The sequence below is a fragment of the Oncorhynchus clarkii genome, chromosome 5, assembly GCF_045791955.1.
Source record: "Oncorhynchus clarkii lewisi isolate Uvic-CL-2024 chromosome 5, UVic_Ocla_1.0, whole genome shotgun sequence".
Taxonomy (NCBI): domain Eukaryota; kingdom Metazoa; phylum Chordata; class Actinopteri; order Salmoniformes; family Salmonidae; genus Oncorhynchus; species Oncorhynchus clarkii.
Genome location: NC_092151.1, coordinates 37,485,401 through 37,501,779, shown reverse-complemented (window position 1 = coordinate 37,501,779; position 16,379 = coordinate 37,485,401). Strand labels below are relative to the sequence as shown.

The 16,379-nt window shown below is 43.1% G+C and overlaps 2 protein-coding genes across 6 annotated transcripts in view; both read right to left on the bottom strand.

Moving 5' to 3' along the window:
- Positions 1-5,338, bottom strand: part of LOC139408775 (WD repeat-containing protein 70) — an 84,382-nt gene extending 79,044 nt beyond the window's left edge. The window contains exons 1-6 of the mRNA XM_071153086.1: positions 5,260-5,338; positions 4,372-4,425; positions 4,170-4,253; positions 3,999-4,092; positions 3,630-3,834; positions 2,700-2,759 (exon numbers count right to left, since the gene is read on the bottom strand). Coding sequence (XP_071009187.1) covers positions 2,700-2,759; positions 3,630-3,834; positions 3,999-4,092; positions 4,170-4,253; positions 4,372-4,425; positions 5,260-5,284 — 522 coding nt within the window. The 5' untranslated portion in view covers positions 5,285-5,338. The remainder of the gene's footprint in view (positions 1-2,699; positions 2,760-3,629; positions 3,835-3,998; positions 4,093-4,169; positions 4,254-4,371; positions 4,426-5,259) is intronic.
- Positions 5,339-5,552: 214 nt separating this feature from the next.
- LOC139408774 (ciliogenesis and planar polarity effector 1) overlaps positions 5,553-16,379 on the bottom strand; it is a 31,642-nt gene continuing 20,815 nt past the window's right edge. For 3 of the 5 annotated variants that reach the window (XM_071153080.1, XM_071153083.1, XM_071153081.1), the window contains exons 32-44: positions 16,043-16,283; positions 15,725-15,960; positions 15,495-15,597; positions 14,882-15,076; positions 14,382-14,441; positions 13,908-13,941; positions 13,624-13,755; positions 13,337-13,541; positions 13,197-13,252; positions 12,505-12,696; positions 12,203-12,369; positions 11,929-12,033; positions 5,553-6,447 (exon numbers count right to left, since the gene is read on the bottom strand). In XM_071153080.1, the coding sequence (XP_071009181.1) occupies positions 6,155-6,447; positions 11,929-12,033; positions 12,203-12,369; positions 12,505-12,696; positions 13,197-13,252; positions 13,337-13,541; positions 13,624-13,755; positions 13,908-13,941; positions 14,382-14,441; positions 14,882-15,076; positions 15,495-15,597; positions 15,725-15,960; positions 16,043-16,283 (2,019 nt within the window). In that variant the 3' untranslated portion in view covers positions 5,553-6,154. The remainder of the gene's footprint in view (positions 6,448-11,928; positions 12,034-12,202; positions 12,370-12,504; positions 12,697-13,196; positions 13,253-13,336; positions 13,542-13,623; positions 13,756-13,907; positions 13,942-14,381; positions 14,442-14,881; positions 15,077-15,494; positions 15,598-15,724; positions 15,961-16,042; positions 16,284-16,379) is intronic. The other 2 variants (XM_071153084.1, XM_071153085.1) reach the window with 2 other exon arrangements.

The following is a 16,379-nucleotide window of genomic DNA, read 5'->3' as shown; positions in this document are numbered from 1 at the left end:
CTCAAATTTGGACTCATCAGACCAATGGACAGATTTCCACCGGTCTAATGTCCATTGCTCGCATTTCTTGGTTCAAGCAAGTCTCTTCTTATTATTGGTGTCCTTTAGTTGTGGTTTCTTTGGAGCAATTCGACCATGAAGACCTGATTCACGCAGTCTCCTCTGAACAGTTGATGTTGAGATGTGTCTGTTAATTGAACTCTGTGAAGCATTTATTTGGGCTGCAATCTGAGGTGCAGTTAACTCTAATTAACTTATCCTTCAGGTCTTAAAGTAATGATGGACTGTTGTTTCTCTTTGCTTATTTGAGTTGTTCTTGCCATAATATGGACTTGGTATTTTACCAAATAGGGCTATCTCTGTATACCCCCCAATACATTGTCACAAGACAACTGATTGGCTCAAATGCATTAAGGAAAGAAATTCCACAAATTAACTTTTAGCAAGGCACAGCTGTTAATTGAAATGCATTCCAGGTGACTACCTCATGAAGCTGGTTGAGTGCATGCCAAGAGCGTGGAAAGCTGTCATTAAGGCTAAGGGTGGCTACTATATAAAATATATTTAGATTTGTTTAACATTTTTTTGGTAACTACATGATTCCATATGTTATTTCATAGTTTTGATGTCTTCACTATTATTCTACAATGTAGAAAATAGCAAAAAATATAGAAAAACCCTTGAATGAGTAGGTGTGTCCAAACTTTTGACTACTACTGTACAGTTGTGGCCAAAAGTTTTGAGAATGACACAAATATTAATTTCCACAACGTTTGCTGCTTCAGTGTCTTTAGATATTTTTGTCAGATGTTACTATGGAATACTGAAGTATAATCACAAGCATTTCATAAGTGTCAACGGCTTTTATTGACAATTACATGAAGTTGATGCAAAGAGTCAACATTTGCAGTGTTGAACCTTCTTTTTCAAGACCTCTGCAATCCACCCTGGCATGTCAATTAACTTCTGGGCCACATCCTGACTGATGGCAGCCCATTCTTGCATAATCAATGCTTGGAGTTTGTCAGAATTTGTGGGTTTTTGTCTGTCCACTGTCTCTTGAGGATTGACCACAAGTTCTCAATGGGATTAAGGTCTAGGGAGTTTCCTGGCCATGGACCCAAAATTTCGATGTTTTGTTCCCTGAGCCACGAAGTTATCACTTTTGCCTTATGGCAAGGTGCTCCATCATGCTGGAAAATGCATTGTTCGTCACCAAACTGTTCCTGGATGGTTGGGAGAAGTTGCTCTCGGAGGATGTGTTGGTACCATTCTTTATTCATGGCTGTGTTCTTAGGCAAAATTGTGAGTGAGCTCACTCCCTTGGCTGAGAAGCAACCCCACACATGAATGGTCTCAGGATGCTTTACCATTGGCTTGACACAGGACTGATGGTAGCGCTCACCTTTTCTTCTCCGGACAAGCTTTTTTGCGGATTCCCCAAACAATCGGAAAGGGGATTCATCAGAGAAAATGGCTTTACCCCAGTCCTCAGCAGTCCCTGTACCTTTTGCAGAATATCAGTCTGTCCTTGATGTTTTTCCTGGAGAGAAGTGGCTTCTTTGCTGCCCTTCTTGACACCAGGCCATCCTCCAAAAGTCTTTGCCTTACTGTTCGTGCAGATGCACTCACACCTGCCTGCTGCCATTCCTGAGCAAGCTCTGTACTGGTGGTGCACCGATCCTGCAGCTGAATCAACTTTAGGAGACGGTCCTGGCGCTTGCTGGACTTTCTTGGGCGCCCTGAAGCCTTCTTCACAACAATTGAACCGCTCTCCTTGAAGTTCTTGATGATCCGATAAATGGTTGATTTAGGTGCAATCTTACTGGCAGCAATATCCCTGCCTGTGAAGCCCTTTTTGTGCAAAGCAATGCTGACGGCAGGTAACCATGATTGACAGTTGAAGAACAATGATTCCAAGCACCACCCTCCTTTGAAGCTTCCAGTCTGTTATTCAAACTCAATCAGCATGACAGAGTGATCTCCAGCCTTGTCAACACTCACACCTGTGTTAACGAGAGAATCACTGACATGACGTCAGCTGGTCCTTTTGTGGCAGGGCTGAAATGCAGTGGAAATGTTTTTGGGGGATTCAGTTCATTTGCATGGCAAAGAGGGACTTTGCAATTAATTGCAATTCATCTGATTACACTTCATAACATTCTGGAGTATATGCAATTTGCCATCATACAACCTGAGGCAGCAGACTTTGTGAAAATTAAAATGTGTGTCATTCTCAAAACATTTGGCCATGACTGTACATACAACAACAAAATATATGGGGGATTGGAAATGATGCAGACAATTACAATGATGGAAGCTACAATCTATCTGCAATATTAAAGCTGTTCTACCCCATAAACAAATAATATGTTTATAATAGTTTATGCACTATTTATCAAGCATTGGTGCTTATGTTTGTTGCACCTTGCAGGTTGATATGCATCTGATGCATATGCTAAAGGAGACGCCCGGCAACGTTCTCTAGCGGGTACTGATAGACAAAGGCCAGGCAGTTCTATTGTTAATGAGTCCTAGGAGGGAAATATCCAAATTAATGGGTGCTATATTTAAACGGGCTCATGAGTGCAATGAGTAACAATGAGCAGTTTGGAATCCACTTTGGAAAGGTTATAGAACGCCGCAGTTAATAAACATAGAGGGGGGGGTTATAGAGAGGAAAGTTGGAAAATACTTACTGTTTTGGTGCCATGCTGCAGAGTAATCTCATGAGTGTCTGGAATCTTCTTCACTGGATTCTGAGAGAGAGAGAGGGACAGGAAGTTGCCTGTCATACATGTGTTGATGAAGGTGGAGTGGCACTCTGTCATACACAATATTTCAGCTTTAATGGGCTGTGATATGCTACAGGCTGGTTTTCTCCCACAGCAGGGTCCACTAGCTACACCTACACCCAATGGGAGGGCTGCGTTTGGCCTGAGGGCCGTGTTATTACCAGAGGCCGACATGTCACAGGCCACCATCCATCACATAGCCCCACGGCGGCCTCAAATCACACCTGCTCTGAGAACGCTGGGTGTCTGGCCTATATCACCCATAACATACACACAGCAAAGAGACTTTTACTACTCAGAGAGAAAGAGGGGGAGATGAGGGAGAACACTTTTTTAAGGAGAAAACCATCTGGCCAAGTGTCTTTGGGCGGTGCATTTCGGTGGCCTACATACTTTAAAATGATGTCTTTTTGTTATGGTTTATCAGGAGGTGGTGTGAGAAAGCCAACTCTTGTTTACCAAGCAGTACACCAAGATTGCACTGGGTCGACTCACAATACATTATTGTGTAAAAGGGAATGATAAAGCAAGTCTCATGAAATGCTAAGAGTGTACTGGCCTCCAGTGGTATAACATAGTAAGAACACACCATGTAAATAAATATGTGGCTTCAGGACTGTAAAAAATGTTCAGTGTTACAGACTGAAATGTATAATGATCATAATTATGAACCTATTTGGTGTGCTTATGTAAATTGTTTATTGTTGCAGACAGAAATGTATGTACTCATGTAAAGGTTTAGCAACAGTATGGGAGCAGATGTTTTTAGCCTCAAGCAAATCTACTGTAAAATGTTTAGTTGTTTCCTTGTGTCATAAGTGGAAACAGACTTACATCATCTTCATCATCCTCCATATCATCATCATCGTCGTCTTCATCGTCAGCTATGCTTCCTCTGTACCCTGGTGGTAGTGGTGGCCCCACCAAGTCCTCATCATCCTCCTGACCAGTCAGTTGTTTGGGCACTGGGGGGCCAATAAGCTCTGAGTCAGAGTCTGCGTCACTATTGCTGCTGCCACTACTGCTCTCCTCCTTCTTCCTGTTGGGTAGTATGTAAGAGAGACCCATGGGTTTCAATAATCTAGCCAATTCTGCATACTGGTAATAACACTCAATTTGAAATTACCCTCCCACACAGTTAATATAACTCAGAGCACATGAAAGTCATTGGTCAGTTAGGATGGATGGGATTGTTTGTGTTACCTGGGTGCAGGGGCAGAGGCTCTGTCTCTCTGTTTGGAGCTTGATGCCTTGGCTGTATGGGAGCTGTCCCCAGTTTCCTCTTTCTGCCTCTCCTCTGGAGACACAGCTGAGGTTAGACACTTAAAACACACATACACTGAGTTAAAGGGAAGGTAGCTATTTGTCACTAACCTAATACTTGTTGACTCCTCTCGATTGCTGTTCTTCGGGTCTGCTCAAAGATGGCATCCAGGTCAAAGGTGCGAGCTTTCTTTCCTGGAGTGAAGAGCAGAACGCTGGTGTGAAAATGCTGTACTCACCTATTAAAATACATTTCTGGTGAACATGTTGTTGACGTCAGGTTGATATGAAGGCCAATGGAAGTAACACTTACCAAAGCCAGAGAATCCCATGACAGAGGCCATATCTCCATCACTCTGGTCAGACGCTAAAAGACAAGGAAAGGATTCAATCACACTAGCTGCTTCATTCATTCACTACTTTCTCTCAACATGAAATCACTACCATTGTCAATACTTAATGTTCCCATTGTCACACCAAGAACTAACCAAAAATCAGACAGACTGTATACATAATTTACTGACAGACTGACTACACTACAGAGTGGCTATTGTATTTCACAAGCTAGCTCACATATGCACAAACACATACACTTACTTATATTACATTGCAAAAAATATTGCTAAATGTAAATACTTTGCTAACCATACCCCCTATTGCACATTCAACTATTGTTCTTGTTTGAGTGCCTTTGTATTATATTTTCATTCCCATATTTTCATTGAATTTCTATTTGATCGTTATTGCTTATTTTATTTTACATATATTATACTGTTGTCGCATTGTTGAGGTGAACCTGCAATTAACCGTGTCATTGTACTGTGTCTGTGTACATGTGTATCCTGTGCATATGACACATACATTTGACTACCTAGCGCATTACAAACTGCACGAGGATACAAACTTCTGTTGGGTTGAGCTACTTTGCAGTTGGACCCGTTTAATTACGAAAACATTTCAGCGTGCTTTGTTCATTGAAAGAATAGTCGTAGCCAGAGATGCTGTAGTAGCTAACGTCAGCTAGCTAGCTAGCTTGTTTGGTAGCTAGCTAGCTGACGTAGCAGCAACAACAACAGGATTATTTCTCTCACATTCATATTGAATAATCATGCTTGCTACGAACATTGTCCCCTGCAACCATTTATTCGCTTAATTATAAAATTGACCCCCCCAAAAAATCAGCTAATAACGTAACATTTACCGTTGCCCGTTGTGTTAGGATCCATGTTGTTTTTTTTTAAGTTTACTTGAACTGTGACCCGGAAGCTGCTTCAATATTTCAACAAAAGCGGCAATACTGCAAAGTAGTTGTCATTTCTAGCTATTGATAATATTGTCACTTCCAGTCATTGACCATTTGTGCAGATTCTGTATCTTACAAAAAAAAAAGAGGCATACTTACCCTTTCTAGTACTATCAGTCTTTATAAAAATATATATTTTTAAAATGTTGATCTATGCCACAAAGCAAAGGATACATTCAAACTCTATTTCATTTTTTTCCTGAGTGGAAATCAACATGTTCTTTTATTTTACCTTTATTTAACTTGGCAGATCAGTTAAGAACAAATTCGTATTCTTTTCAATGACAGCCTAGGAACAGTGGGTTAACTGCCTTGTTCAGGAGCAGAACGACAGATTTTTACCTTGTCAGCTCAGGCTTCGATCGTGCAACCTTTCTAGTCCAACACTCGAACCACTAGGCTACCTGCCGCCCACATCAGCTGGTTATAAGTTCACACAAAAATAAATACATACGCAGGTATTTAAAACCCAAAACAAAAATGTCATATACACACACTGGATCTCCAAAAATAGACATGACAAACTCATACAATACAAAGATAAGGCATGAGTACCAATATGATGATGCTGATTCTCTGGTACCAAGAGGATGCATGACAAGACACACAGTACTGACTACCCTCCACATGCTCCCGTGAACAGTTGAGACGCTTTCAAGTAATATCACAGCGTATAAGCACATCAATGGTTTTAATGTTGTGTTCTGATCCTTCCCTTGTGACCCTCTGCTCCTCTTGTCCCTCAAGATAGTCATCCTCGTCCCTGCATGCCGATGGGGATGCTCGAAGTCAATCAGATGGCCCCTTCCGAGGCCACAATGCTTTCAATGGCAGCCCAGTCCAGTTTGCTGAGGATGCTGCCAGTGCTCTCTGACAGGGTATCAAGTCTGTCCAGCCCTGCTCCCCCAGCTCTAGCCACCACACCACCCTGGCCCTCTGAGTTCTCCAGCCCCAGCAACCTGCAGATCTCTGGAGGGGGGTTCCATGGGCTCACCACCTCCTCCTCCCTCTCTTCAGTCTCTCTCTGCTCCCTTGCTCCTCCACCTCTCCGTCCAGATGACGACTGGATCACTTCTCTTCTCCACTCTACAGGGCGAAACAGGGTATAACTTTAATCTGTATTACCTAAACACAGGGTTGGGTAGGTTACTTTCTAAATGTAATCCGTTACTGTTACCTGTCCAAAAATTGTAATCAGTAACATAATTTATGGATTACCTAAACTCAGTAACGTAATCTGATTACATTCAGTTACTTTTAGATGACTTTCCCTTTAAGAGAGGCATTAGAAGAAGACAAAAATGTATGTTACCAATTGAACGACAACGATTGCAGGATAAATCAATGTTAAAGTTTACATAGCTGGCGATATATGGATGTAAAACTTTACTTTAGGGGTTGGCTATGTAGGCTTCTTATAAACCATTGCTTTCTACTACATATAATAATACAATTAAATTATATCTTTACATTAAAAACCAAAGTCTATCAGAATTCCAGTCATTCCAATAAATGTTATACCCCTTGATCTTCAAGAATAGGACTTAGAAATATGGAAGTATAGATTAGCCAAATTGTTTTACCTGGGCATAACCCCAAAACGAAGGACTTATTAGCCGGCCCTACTGTGTTGTTTATGATGTTGTTGTCATGGAGGACTGATTGGGGTCATTGAGTTGAGTTGAAAAATAAATGCTGCGCTCATGGAATGGCATGCTTTGAGCACTACTGAAAAGAGCTATTTACATGTGAAAAATGAATGCCATATGATGCATTTGCTATAGGCCTATTGTTTACCTTTTTTTTGGTGACACTTTGATATCTCGATAATATCAAATCAAACTTTATTTGCCACATGCGCTGAATACAAGTGTAGACTTTACCGTGAAATGCTTACTTACAAGCCCTTAACCAACTGTGCAGTTCAAGAAGGTAAATATTTTATTCAAGTAGGTTAAAATAAAAAGTAACACAATAAACAATAACAAGGTTATATACAGGGGGCACCAGTACCAAGTCAGTGTGCAGGGGTACAGGCTAGTTGAGGTAATCTGTACATGTAGGTGGGGGCGAAGTGACTATGCATACAGTGCCTTGCGAAAGTATTCGGCCCCCTTGAACTTTGCGACCTTTTGCCACATTTCAGGCTTCAAACATAAAGATATAAAACTGTATTTTTTTGTGAAGAATCAACAACAAGTGGGACACAATCATGAAGTGGAACGACATTTATTGGATATTTCAAACTTTTTTAACAAATCAAAAACTTAAAAATTGGGAGTGCAAAATTATTCAGCCCCCTTAAGTTAATACTTTGTAGCGCCACCTTTTGCTGCGATTACAGCTGTAAGTCGCTTGGGGTATGTCTCTATCAGTTTTGCACATCGAGAGACTGAAATTTTTTCCCATTCCTCCTTGCAAAACAGCTCGAGCTCAGTGAGGTTGGATGGAGAGCATTTGTGAACAGCAGTTTTCAGTTCTTTCCACAGATTCTCGATTGGATTCAGGTCTGGACTTTGACTTGGCCATTCTAACACCTGGATATGTTTATTTTTGAACCATTCCATTGTAGATTTTGCTTTATGTTTTGGATCATTGTCTTGTTGGAAGACAAATCTCCGTCCCAGTCTCAGGTCTTTTGCAGACTCCATCAGGTTTTCTTCCAGAATGGTCCTGTATTAGGCTCCATCCATCTTCCCATCAATTTTAACCATCTTCCCTGTCCCTGCTGAAGAAAAGCAGGCCCAAACCATGATGCTGCCACTACCATGTTTGACAGTGGGGATAGGGTGTTCAGCTGTGTTGCTTTTACGCCAAACATAACGTTTTGCATTGTTGCCAAAATGTTCAATTTTGGTTTCATCTGACCAGAGCACCTTCTTCCACATGTTTGGTGTGTCTCCCAGGTGGCTTGTGGCAAACTTTAAATGACACTTTTTATGGATATCTTTAAGAAATGGCTTTCTTCTTGCCACTCTTCCATAAAGGCCAGATTTGTGCAATATACGACTGATTGTTGTCCTATGGACAGAGTCTCCCACCTCAGCTGTAGATCTCTGCAGTTCATCCAGAGTGATCATGGGCCTCTTGGCTGCATCTCTGATCAGTCTTCTCCTTGTATGAGCTGAAAGTTTAGAGGGACGGCCAGGTCTTGGTAGATTTGCAGTGGTCTGATACTCCTTCCATTTCAATATTATCGCTTGCACAGTGCTCCTTGGGATGTTTAAAGCTTGGGAAATCTTTTTGTATCCAAATCCGACTTTAAACTTCTTCACAACAGTATCTCGGACCTGCCTGGTGTGTTCCTTGTTCTTCATGATGCTCTCTGCGCTTTTAACGGACCTATGAGACTATCACAGTGCAGGTGCATTTATACGGAGACTTGATTACACACAGGTGGATTGTATTTATCATCATTAGTCATTTAGGTCAACATTGGATCATTCAGAGATCCTCACTGAACTTCTGGAGAGAGTTTGCTGCACTGAAAGTAAAGGGGCTGAATAATTTTGCACGCCCAATTTTTCAGTTTTTGATTTGTTAAAAAAGTTTGAAATATCCAATAAATGTCGTTCCACTTCATGATTGTGTCCCACTTGTTGTTGATTCTTCACAAAAAAATACAGTTTTATATATTTATGTTTGAAGCCTGAAATGTGGCAAAAGGTCGCAAAGTTCAAGGGGGCCGAATACTTTCGCAAGGCACTGTACGTAACAAACAAACAGCGAGTAGCAGCAATGTATAAGAGGGGATGGGGAGTCAATGTAAATTGACCGGTGGCGATTTTTATGAATTGTTCAGCAGTCTAATGGCTTGGGGGTAGAAGCTGTTGAGGAGCCTTTCAGTCCTAGACTTAGCACTCCGGTACCGCTTGCCGTGCGGTAGCAGAGAAAACAGCTGTTTAAATGGCAAATCCACAGATGAAACAATAACAAAACTGTCGCTCCGCCTCTGTTTTGGTAAAAAGCTGAGGGATGGGCTTGAAGAAATGTAACCACTCTCAGATTAATAGACATAACTATGGATACAAGGACTGACCGTCCATGACATCAAAATTATTGTTTTAACCATGTTAAGCTCATGAGCTTAGTTCAAATGTCACACTCCATGAGAACCCACAATATAAGCTTGTGTTTTTCCAATGTTTGTATGGCCTCATAACATGGTTAAAACAATAAGTTATATTCTTCAAGAATCAATGGATATACAGTATCAGTCAAAATGTGGGACACACCTGCTCTTTCCAGGGTTTTTATTTTTTCTACATTGTAGAATAATAGTGAAGACATCAAAACTATGAAATAACATGTGGAATCATGTAGTAAACAAAAACAAGTGTTAAACAAATAACACATTCTTCGAAGTAGCCACCCTTTGCCTTGATGACAGCTTTGCACACTCGTGGCATTCTCTCAACTAGCTTCATGAGGTAGTCACCTGGAATGCATTTCAATTAACAAGTGTGCCTTGTTAAAGTTAATTTGTGAAATTTCTTTCCTTCTTAAAATGTGTTTGAGCCAAGCAGTTGTGTTGTGACAAAGTAGGGGGGTATACAGAAGATAGCCCTATTTGGTAAAAGACCAAGTCCATATTATGGCAAGAACAGCTCAAATAAGCAAAGAGAAATGACAGTCCATCATTACGTTAAGACATGAACGTTAGTCAATGAGGAACATTTCAAGAACTTTGAAAGTTTCTTCAAGTGCAGTCTCAAAAACCATTAAGTGTTATGATGAAACTGTCTCTCATGAGGACCGCCACAGGAAAGGAAGATGCAGAGTTACCTCTGCTACAGATTAAGTTCATTAGAGTTACCAGCCTCAGAAATTGCAGCCCAAATAAATGCTTCACAGAGTTCAAGTAACAGACACATCTCAACATCAACTGTTCTGATGAGACTTGCTGTAAAGAAACCACTAAAGGACTTGCTTGGGCCAAGAAACACAAGCAATGGACATTAGACTGGTGGAAATCTGTCCTTTGGTCTGATGAGTCCAAATTTTACATTTTTGGTTCCAACCACCTTGTCTTTGTGAGATGCAGAGTAGGTGAATGGATGATCTCCGCATGTGTGGTTCCCACCAAGAAGCATGGAGGTGGTGGTGTGATGGTGTTTTGCTGGTGACACTATCTGTGATTTATTTAGGATTCAAGGAACACTTAACCAGCATGGCTACCATAGCATTCTGCAGCGATACGCCATCCCATCTGGTTTGCACTTGGGACTCTCATTTGTTTTTTAACAGGAAAATGACCCAACACACCTCCAGGCTATGTAAGAGCTATTTGACCAAGACCTGGCCTCCACAATCACCCCACCTCAACCCAATTAAGATGGTTTGGGATGAGTTGGACAGCAGAGTGAAGGAAAAGGAGCCAACAAGTGCTCAGCATATGTGGGAACTCCTTCAAGACAGTTGGAAAAGCATTCCAGGTGAAGCTGATTGAGAGAATGCAAAGCTGTCATCAAGGCAAAGGGTAGCTACTTTGAATAATCTGAAATATAAAAAACACTTTGTTACTACATGATTCCACATGTGTATTTCATGTTTTGATGTCTTCACTATTATTTGAAAATGTAGAAAATGGTAAAAATAATGAAAATCCCTTGAATGAGTAGGTGTGTCCAAACCTTTGACTGGTACTGACTGACTGCATGTGTGTATGACATTTATAAATCCAAAAATGGATGTAGCAACTACAGATTGCCCCTTTTAGTCTATCATAAGTGTGCGAGTTTGAGCACGTGTCCATTAAGCCTATGGATTTTGTTTTTATCAGAATGAATTAGATTGAACACCCCACTTTTGTTCCATTGGCTGGGATCTGCACTATGCAGCAGTTGTAAGAGCGCATTTTTCACTGGCTGTCCACTGGTTTCAAAAACAATGATTGATAGGCAGCTTAAACTTCTTGAGTTCAACCATTATTGGGTTCAAATAGACATTTAGATTTGTGAACAGCCATCAACAACAACCACAATCCGTAAGGAGCAGATAGCTAAATGAGAGAGCAGCAGTGTGATTCACATCAATGCGCTATGTAGATATCAATAGTAAAGGATATACTTATCACCGTAGACTACACCACTGCTGTCATCCTTAACTCCAGGCGTTTATTAAGGTTGGATAATCTTTGGATGCCAACAGCAGTCGCACCATTGGAAGACAGCTCAGACCGTAGCCTACAAAAGCCTATTCCTGCTCTTTTACCGCGATCCATCAAACACATTTGGCGTGTCATCATAGTGGTCTCTGACTTGTGGTCAGACTCGCTCAGGTGGAACACACTTCAACTTTCACTTTTTTTCAATGCTGATTTGAATGTCATTGAGTAAGCAGAGAAATGTTGACGATTTTTGTTCTCTCTCAAACATCCTTTCTGAATTTAAAAGTAATCATCTAGTTTTTCAAAAGTATCTGTAATCTGTTTACAATATTTTGGCTGGTAACGAATTACAGTTACCGGGTTTTGTAATCATGGTTTTTGTAACATGGTTACATGTAATCCCCAACCCTGCCTAAACATGGCTACTAAGATTACTCAACAGCTTGGCAGTGTCTCACCTTGCTGGCTGGGTGTCATCGGCCCAGTCCCAGTCCTGCCCCTCAGGTCTGTGATCATACCCCGCCGGGTCACGTGGGAGAGACGATCCCCTGGCAGAAAACTCGCTAACGCCCAGGAAACAGACACACTGGTCAGTCACTGCATCTGGCAACATTCTAAATGCTATGGATCCCAGGTCATCACATATCAATACATTTTGTTAGCGTAAACCCCTAGATATTCTTAGAACACCAAAATCAAAAGAGATTGTTAGTGGATGGTAGAAGCCTTAACCTGGTCTGTGCAGTCCCAATCTGGAAGTCAGTGTCTCCTGCCCCCCTGATGACGCAGGCCGTCTTTCTGAACGTGGTGTCACCCCTGGAGAGGAGAGGGAGCGGGCTCTCCCAGTCTGGGGTTTGGTACTGGTCCTCCTCCTCCCCCCAACAGAGAGACTACGACCTCTGGGATGTCACAGAACGACAAGGATCATCCTCTATCCCTCTCATTATAGTTTTAGACACATTTGTTGAAAACTGTTCTTAGAAACCAAATTGTTCTTAAAAACCACCCAGATGTGAATACCCTACGAGGTGTACCTGGGGCTGCTGCGGGTGCTGCCGACAGTCTGAGCTGTAAGGGGTCGTGTGGAAGAGGGTCGTGAGGAGGTGGAGGGTAGGTTCAGGGTGCGGTTGGCGTTAGTGGGCAGGGTCAGTGGGGTGGTGAGGAGGTCTGTGATCAGACTACAGGCATCGCGGGCCCGCTGATTGTGGTGCTCCAGCAGAACCGTCCTAAAAGGTCCAAATACACAACATATCAACACACATACACGCCTCTAGTACTTGGAACACTTTCATGTACATTACCGTGTAGGCCAGTTTTATTGCTTCTTTAATCAGGACAACAGTTTTCAGATGTGCTAACATAATTGCAAAAGGGTTTTCTAATGATCAATTAGCCTTGTAAAATGATAAACTTGGATTAGCTAACACAACATGCCATTGGAACACAGGAGTGATGGTTGCTGATAATGGGCCTCTGTACACCTATGTAGATATTACATTTTTTATTTTTTTATTTTAAATCTGCCGTTTCCAGCTACAATAGTCATTTACAACATTAACAATCTTTTCAATTTGATGTTATTTTAAAATTGACCAAAAGAAAAGTGCTTTTCTTTCAAAAACAAGGACTTTTCTAAGTGACTCCAAACTTTTGAACGGTAGTGTATCTATCTGTATGTCTGTATATCTGTATGCATGTCTGTATCTATCTGTGTTCGTGCTCATACTTGTCTTTCTCTTCCTTGATTTTCTTATTGATGTTTATATCTTTGGACGTTGGTTTCTGTGAAGAGAAATGGTGTCTGAATGAAGGCACTGAAAACATAATCAGAACACAGAATGTAAATGCGAGTCAGAAGCCTCTCACCAGTGTGACTGGGGTTGAGAAGGGTTTGCGTTCCCTCTCCCTCTTCTCCTCCCTCTGTCTGCGGTACTCGACCAGTTTCTCCCTCTGTTTCCTTCTCATCCAAACCCTCAGCTCTCGCCTCTCCTCCTCTGCTCGCATGCCCCTCTGTCCCGCCCTGCCGCTCTGTTGCTGGTCCAGCCTGCTGTCAATCACAAACACATCACTGCTGAGAGCCAGTCAAAAGTGCTCGAGATGGTGACAATCAGAGGAGGAGTAGATTTAGAGCTGTTCACCATGCAGGTTCCTACCTGTTGAGGCGGGCAGCTTGGGTGTGCGACAGCCCCAGGGCCGTGGGGGAGATGCCTCCCCCCCTCACCAACTCCGTCAAGATGTCTGCCACATCACTCAGCCCACTGAGACCCAGAGTCTCCTCTGCCCATCTGAGGAAGACCGGAAAGGCAGGAGGAGAATAATATGTGATAGTTCAAACCACAATCACATCTATGGAATAATGCTCACACAGAGGGTAACCAACAGTGATCATTTAACATGTTCCTAAATAGATGACCGATATCAGTTTTCACATACTTACGTTCCAGGTGCTCCATCCATAGTGTCTGTTAAATCTGCAAGAGGAACACAATCAACATACAGTTTACTAAATAGGATGATACAGATCTGAATGCTGCTGCAAGGGGGTGAGTTGTGCAGCTGTCCAGTGTCTCTTCCAAGTATGTCGACCTGAAACACAAACTAGCACAAACCAGAGACATGCAAGTACCAGGTGTACCATTACAATGTGAGTGTGCCTGTATGTGGGATGTAGCATTTTTATTTAAACATATATTTTTTTTAATTGTACCATTATTTAGGCAAGTCAGTTAATGAACAAATTCTTATTTTCAATGACGGCCTAGGAAGTGGGTTAACTGCCTTGTTCAGGGGCAGAAGGACACGTGTCCACTCGCAGTCTCTATCGGTTACAGCACAAGTGTGTATGCAGAGTTAGGTAACAGCACCGAGTCCCAGCCAGGTGTGTGTGACAGTGTGTGTGTGTGGCTCTTACCTTGACCCATGTCCCACACACGTTGCTCTGGTTCTGGTCTGACGGGAGACAACCACAGGCCTGCAACCGCAGACAAGACAGAGATGCCATTCTACGCAGACTGTTCCCCAGTTGATATGCTGTAGACCTCTGGTCAGACAGACTGGTTAGAGGCACAAAGCAGGGATGTGTGGTGCTCGGGTAGACAGACACTAAAGTTACAACTGTGGTGAGCCAGTAAGAGGAGTATTAGATGGTAGCCTGGTAACTGGAAACGGCACAACAGACCACTACCACCTGCCGAACCACTAGGGACTCATAAGAACTGCAATCACACTAACACCATCACGGCTCACCATTATCTACTAGGGAGATATTTCCATTGGATCCAATGGCCAATAATGTATCAACAATGCCATAAAGGTAAGCTAATAGCGATCTGTTGACACATGTTAAGAATTGTTTTACGAGCACAACTATAATCCCACAGTGGGAATGCTTGCTGCAGAGGGCTGCTATACCTGTGGGTGTGGGCTGGTGCAGGGTCGAGGTGCTCTGGACGGCATGAGCGTGAGGAGAAAGAGAGGAGGGCTGTTTCACACCCCAAGGAGCAGAGCTGACTACGACACTATCAGGTCCTTCCTCCTGCTCCTCCTCTTCCTGGCAAAGTCCCGCTAGCTCAGGGTCATGGTGCACGGACAGACGTGATCGCCACCCTGCTCAAAAGGAGAGGATACACACATATACAGAGTCAGGGGGGGTATGGCAGAACTGTTGTTGTCAAAACGTTTGGTCTGGTGTCAAGACGTTTGGTCTGGTGTCAAGACGTTTGGTCTGGTGTCAAGACGTTTGGTCTGGTGTCAAGTCGTAACGGTTAGCGCATACATTATGGCAACATTTGGTTATGTTTGAGCACACAAGTCGAAGTTCGGTAGTTGAAGTCCACGCCCCTTCTTCTGTGACTGGTCAAAAGTACTACTCCGAGTAGGACGGGGTTCCTCAATGAAACGTGTGTTGACATTCTAAGAGAGACAACTAGTTTCCATGCACATTTTTGAAAGGAGTATGCGAGCACAGGCGTCCGCGTCGCCTAGCCCGAATTCTGCTAGGAGACGCCTTCACTGTGGATCTGACCTTCTGGTGAGACGGCCAGAGTCACTGTCTTGTTCACTGGTGTTCTTCCCTCCACCCTTTCAGGAGCCATGGCAGGACGCAGAGTCTCAATGGTGCTCACCAGCTAAGAGAGGGAATACTTCATATTACACATACAGACTATCAGCAGACTCACTGACTTGCCAATCATCAGGTCAACAAGTAGACAGGCAGGATGAGGTGCAGAAATGTAAATCCCAAAGCTACGTTACCAGTCTGGTATTGGCAAACTCTCTCTCCATGTGATCTGCAATGTTCTGCAAGGCAGCTAGCTGGGCGTCCATCTCAGACAGACGGGCAGCCACCTGGATCACTGGGGCCCTGGATGGAGCTCCACGATGGGTCTCTAGGGAGCGGCTTGGGGCTCTCCTCTCCTGCAGCAGACTGCGAGTCACTGGGTCTCCACTGGGCTCAGGGTGGGCAGGTGGGAGGGACGCTACAGAGAAGCCTGGAGGAGACACAGGACATAATACAGACAGAGACAATATACGGCGTACAAAACTGTTGTTTTAGCAGAGTGAATCGATTACATTGACTCAGACCACTTGGCTGAGCTTGGGGTTGGTCGTCCTCTGTGCTGGTGTCTGCAGTAAGTTCCGAAGGGGCTGAGTTGATGACGGAGGCTGCCAGCAGGTGGAGCTGTGCTGAGGTGGGGGGAGAGGGCTGAGACGGGGTGACGTCATGGTCCCGCACCGCAGGGCGGGGGCACGATGGCAACTCCTGTAGCAGGGCCCCATCCTCCAGATCTATCACATGTATGAACTGACGACCCTGTGCATCCGGAGAGGCAGGGAGAGAGAGATAAGACCATTAAGTAGCATTTCATAAAATGCCTGAAACAGTAAAGATGATCTGTACCGGTGTACT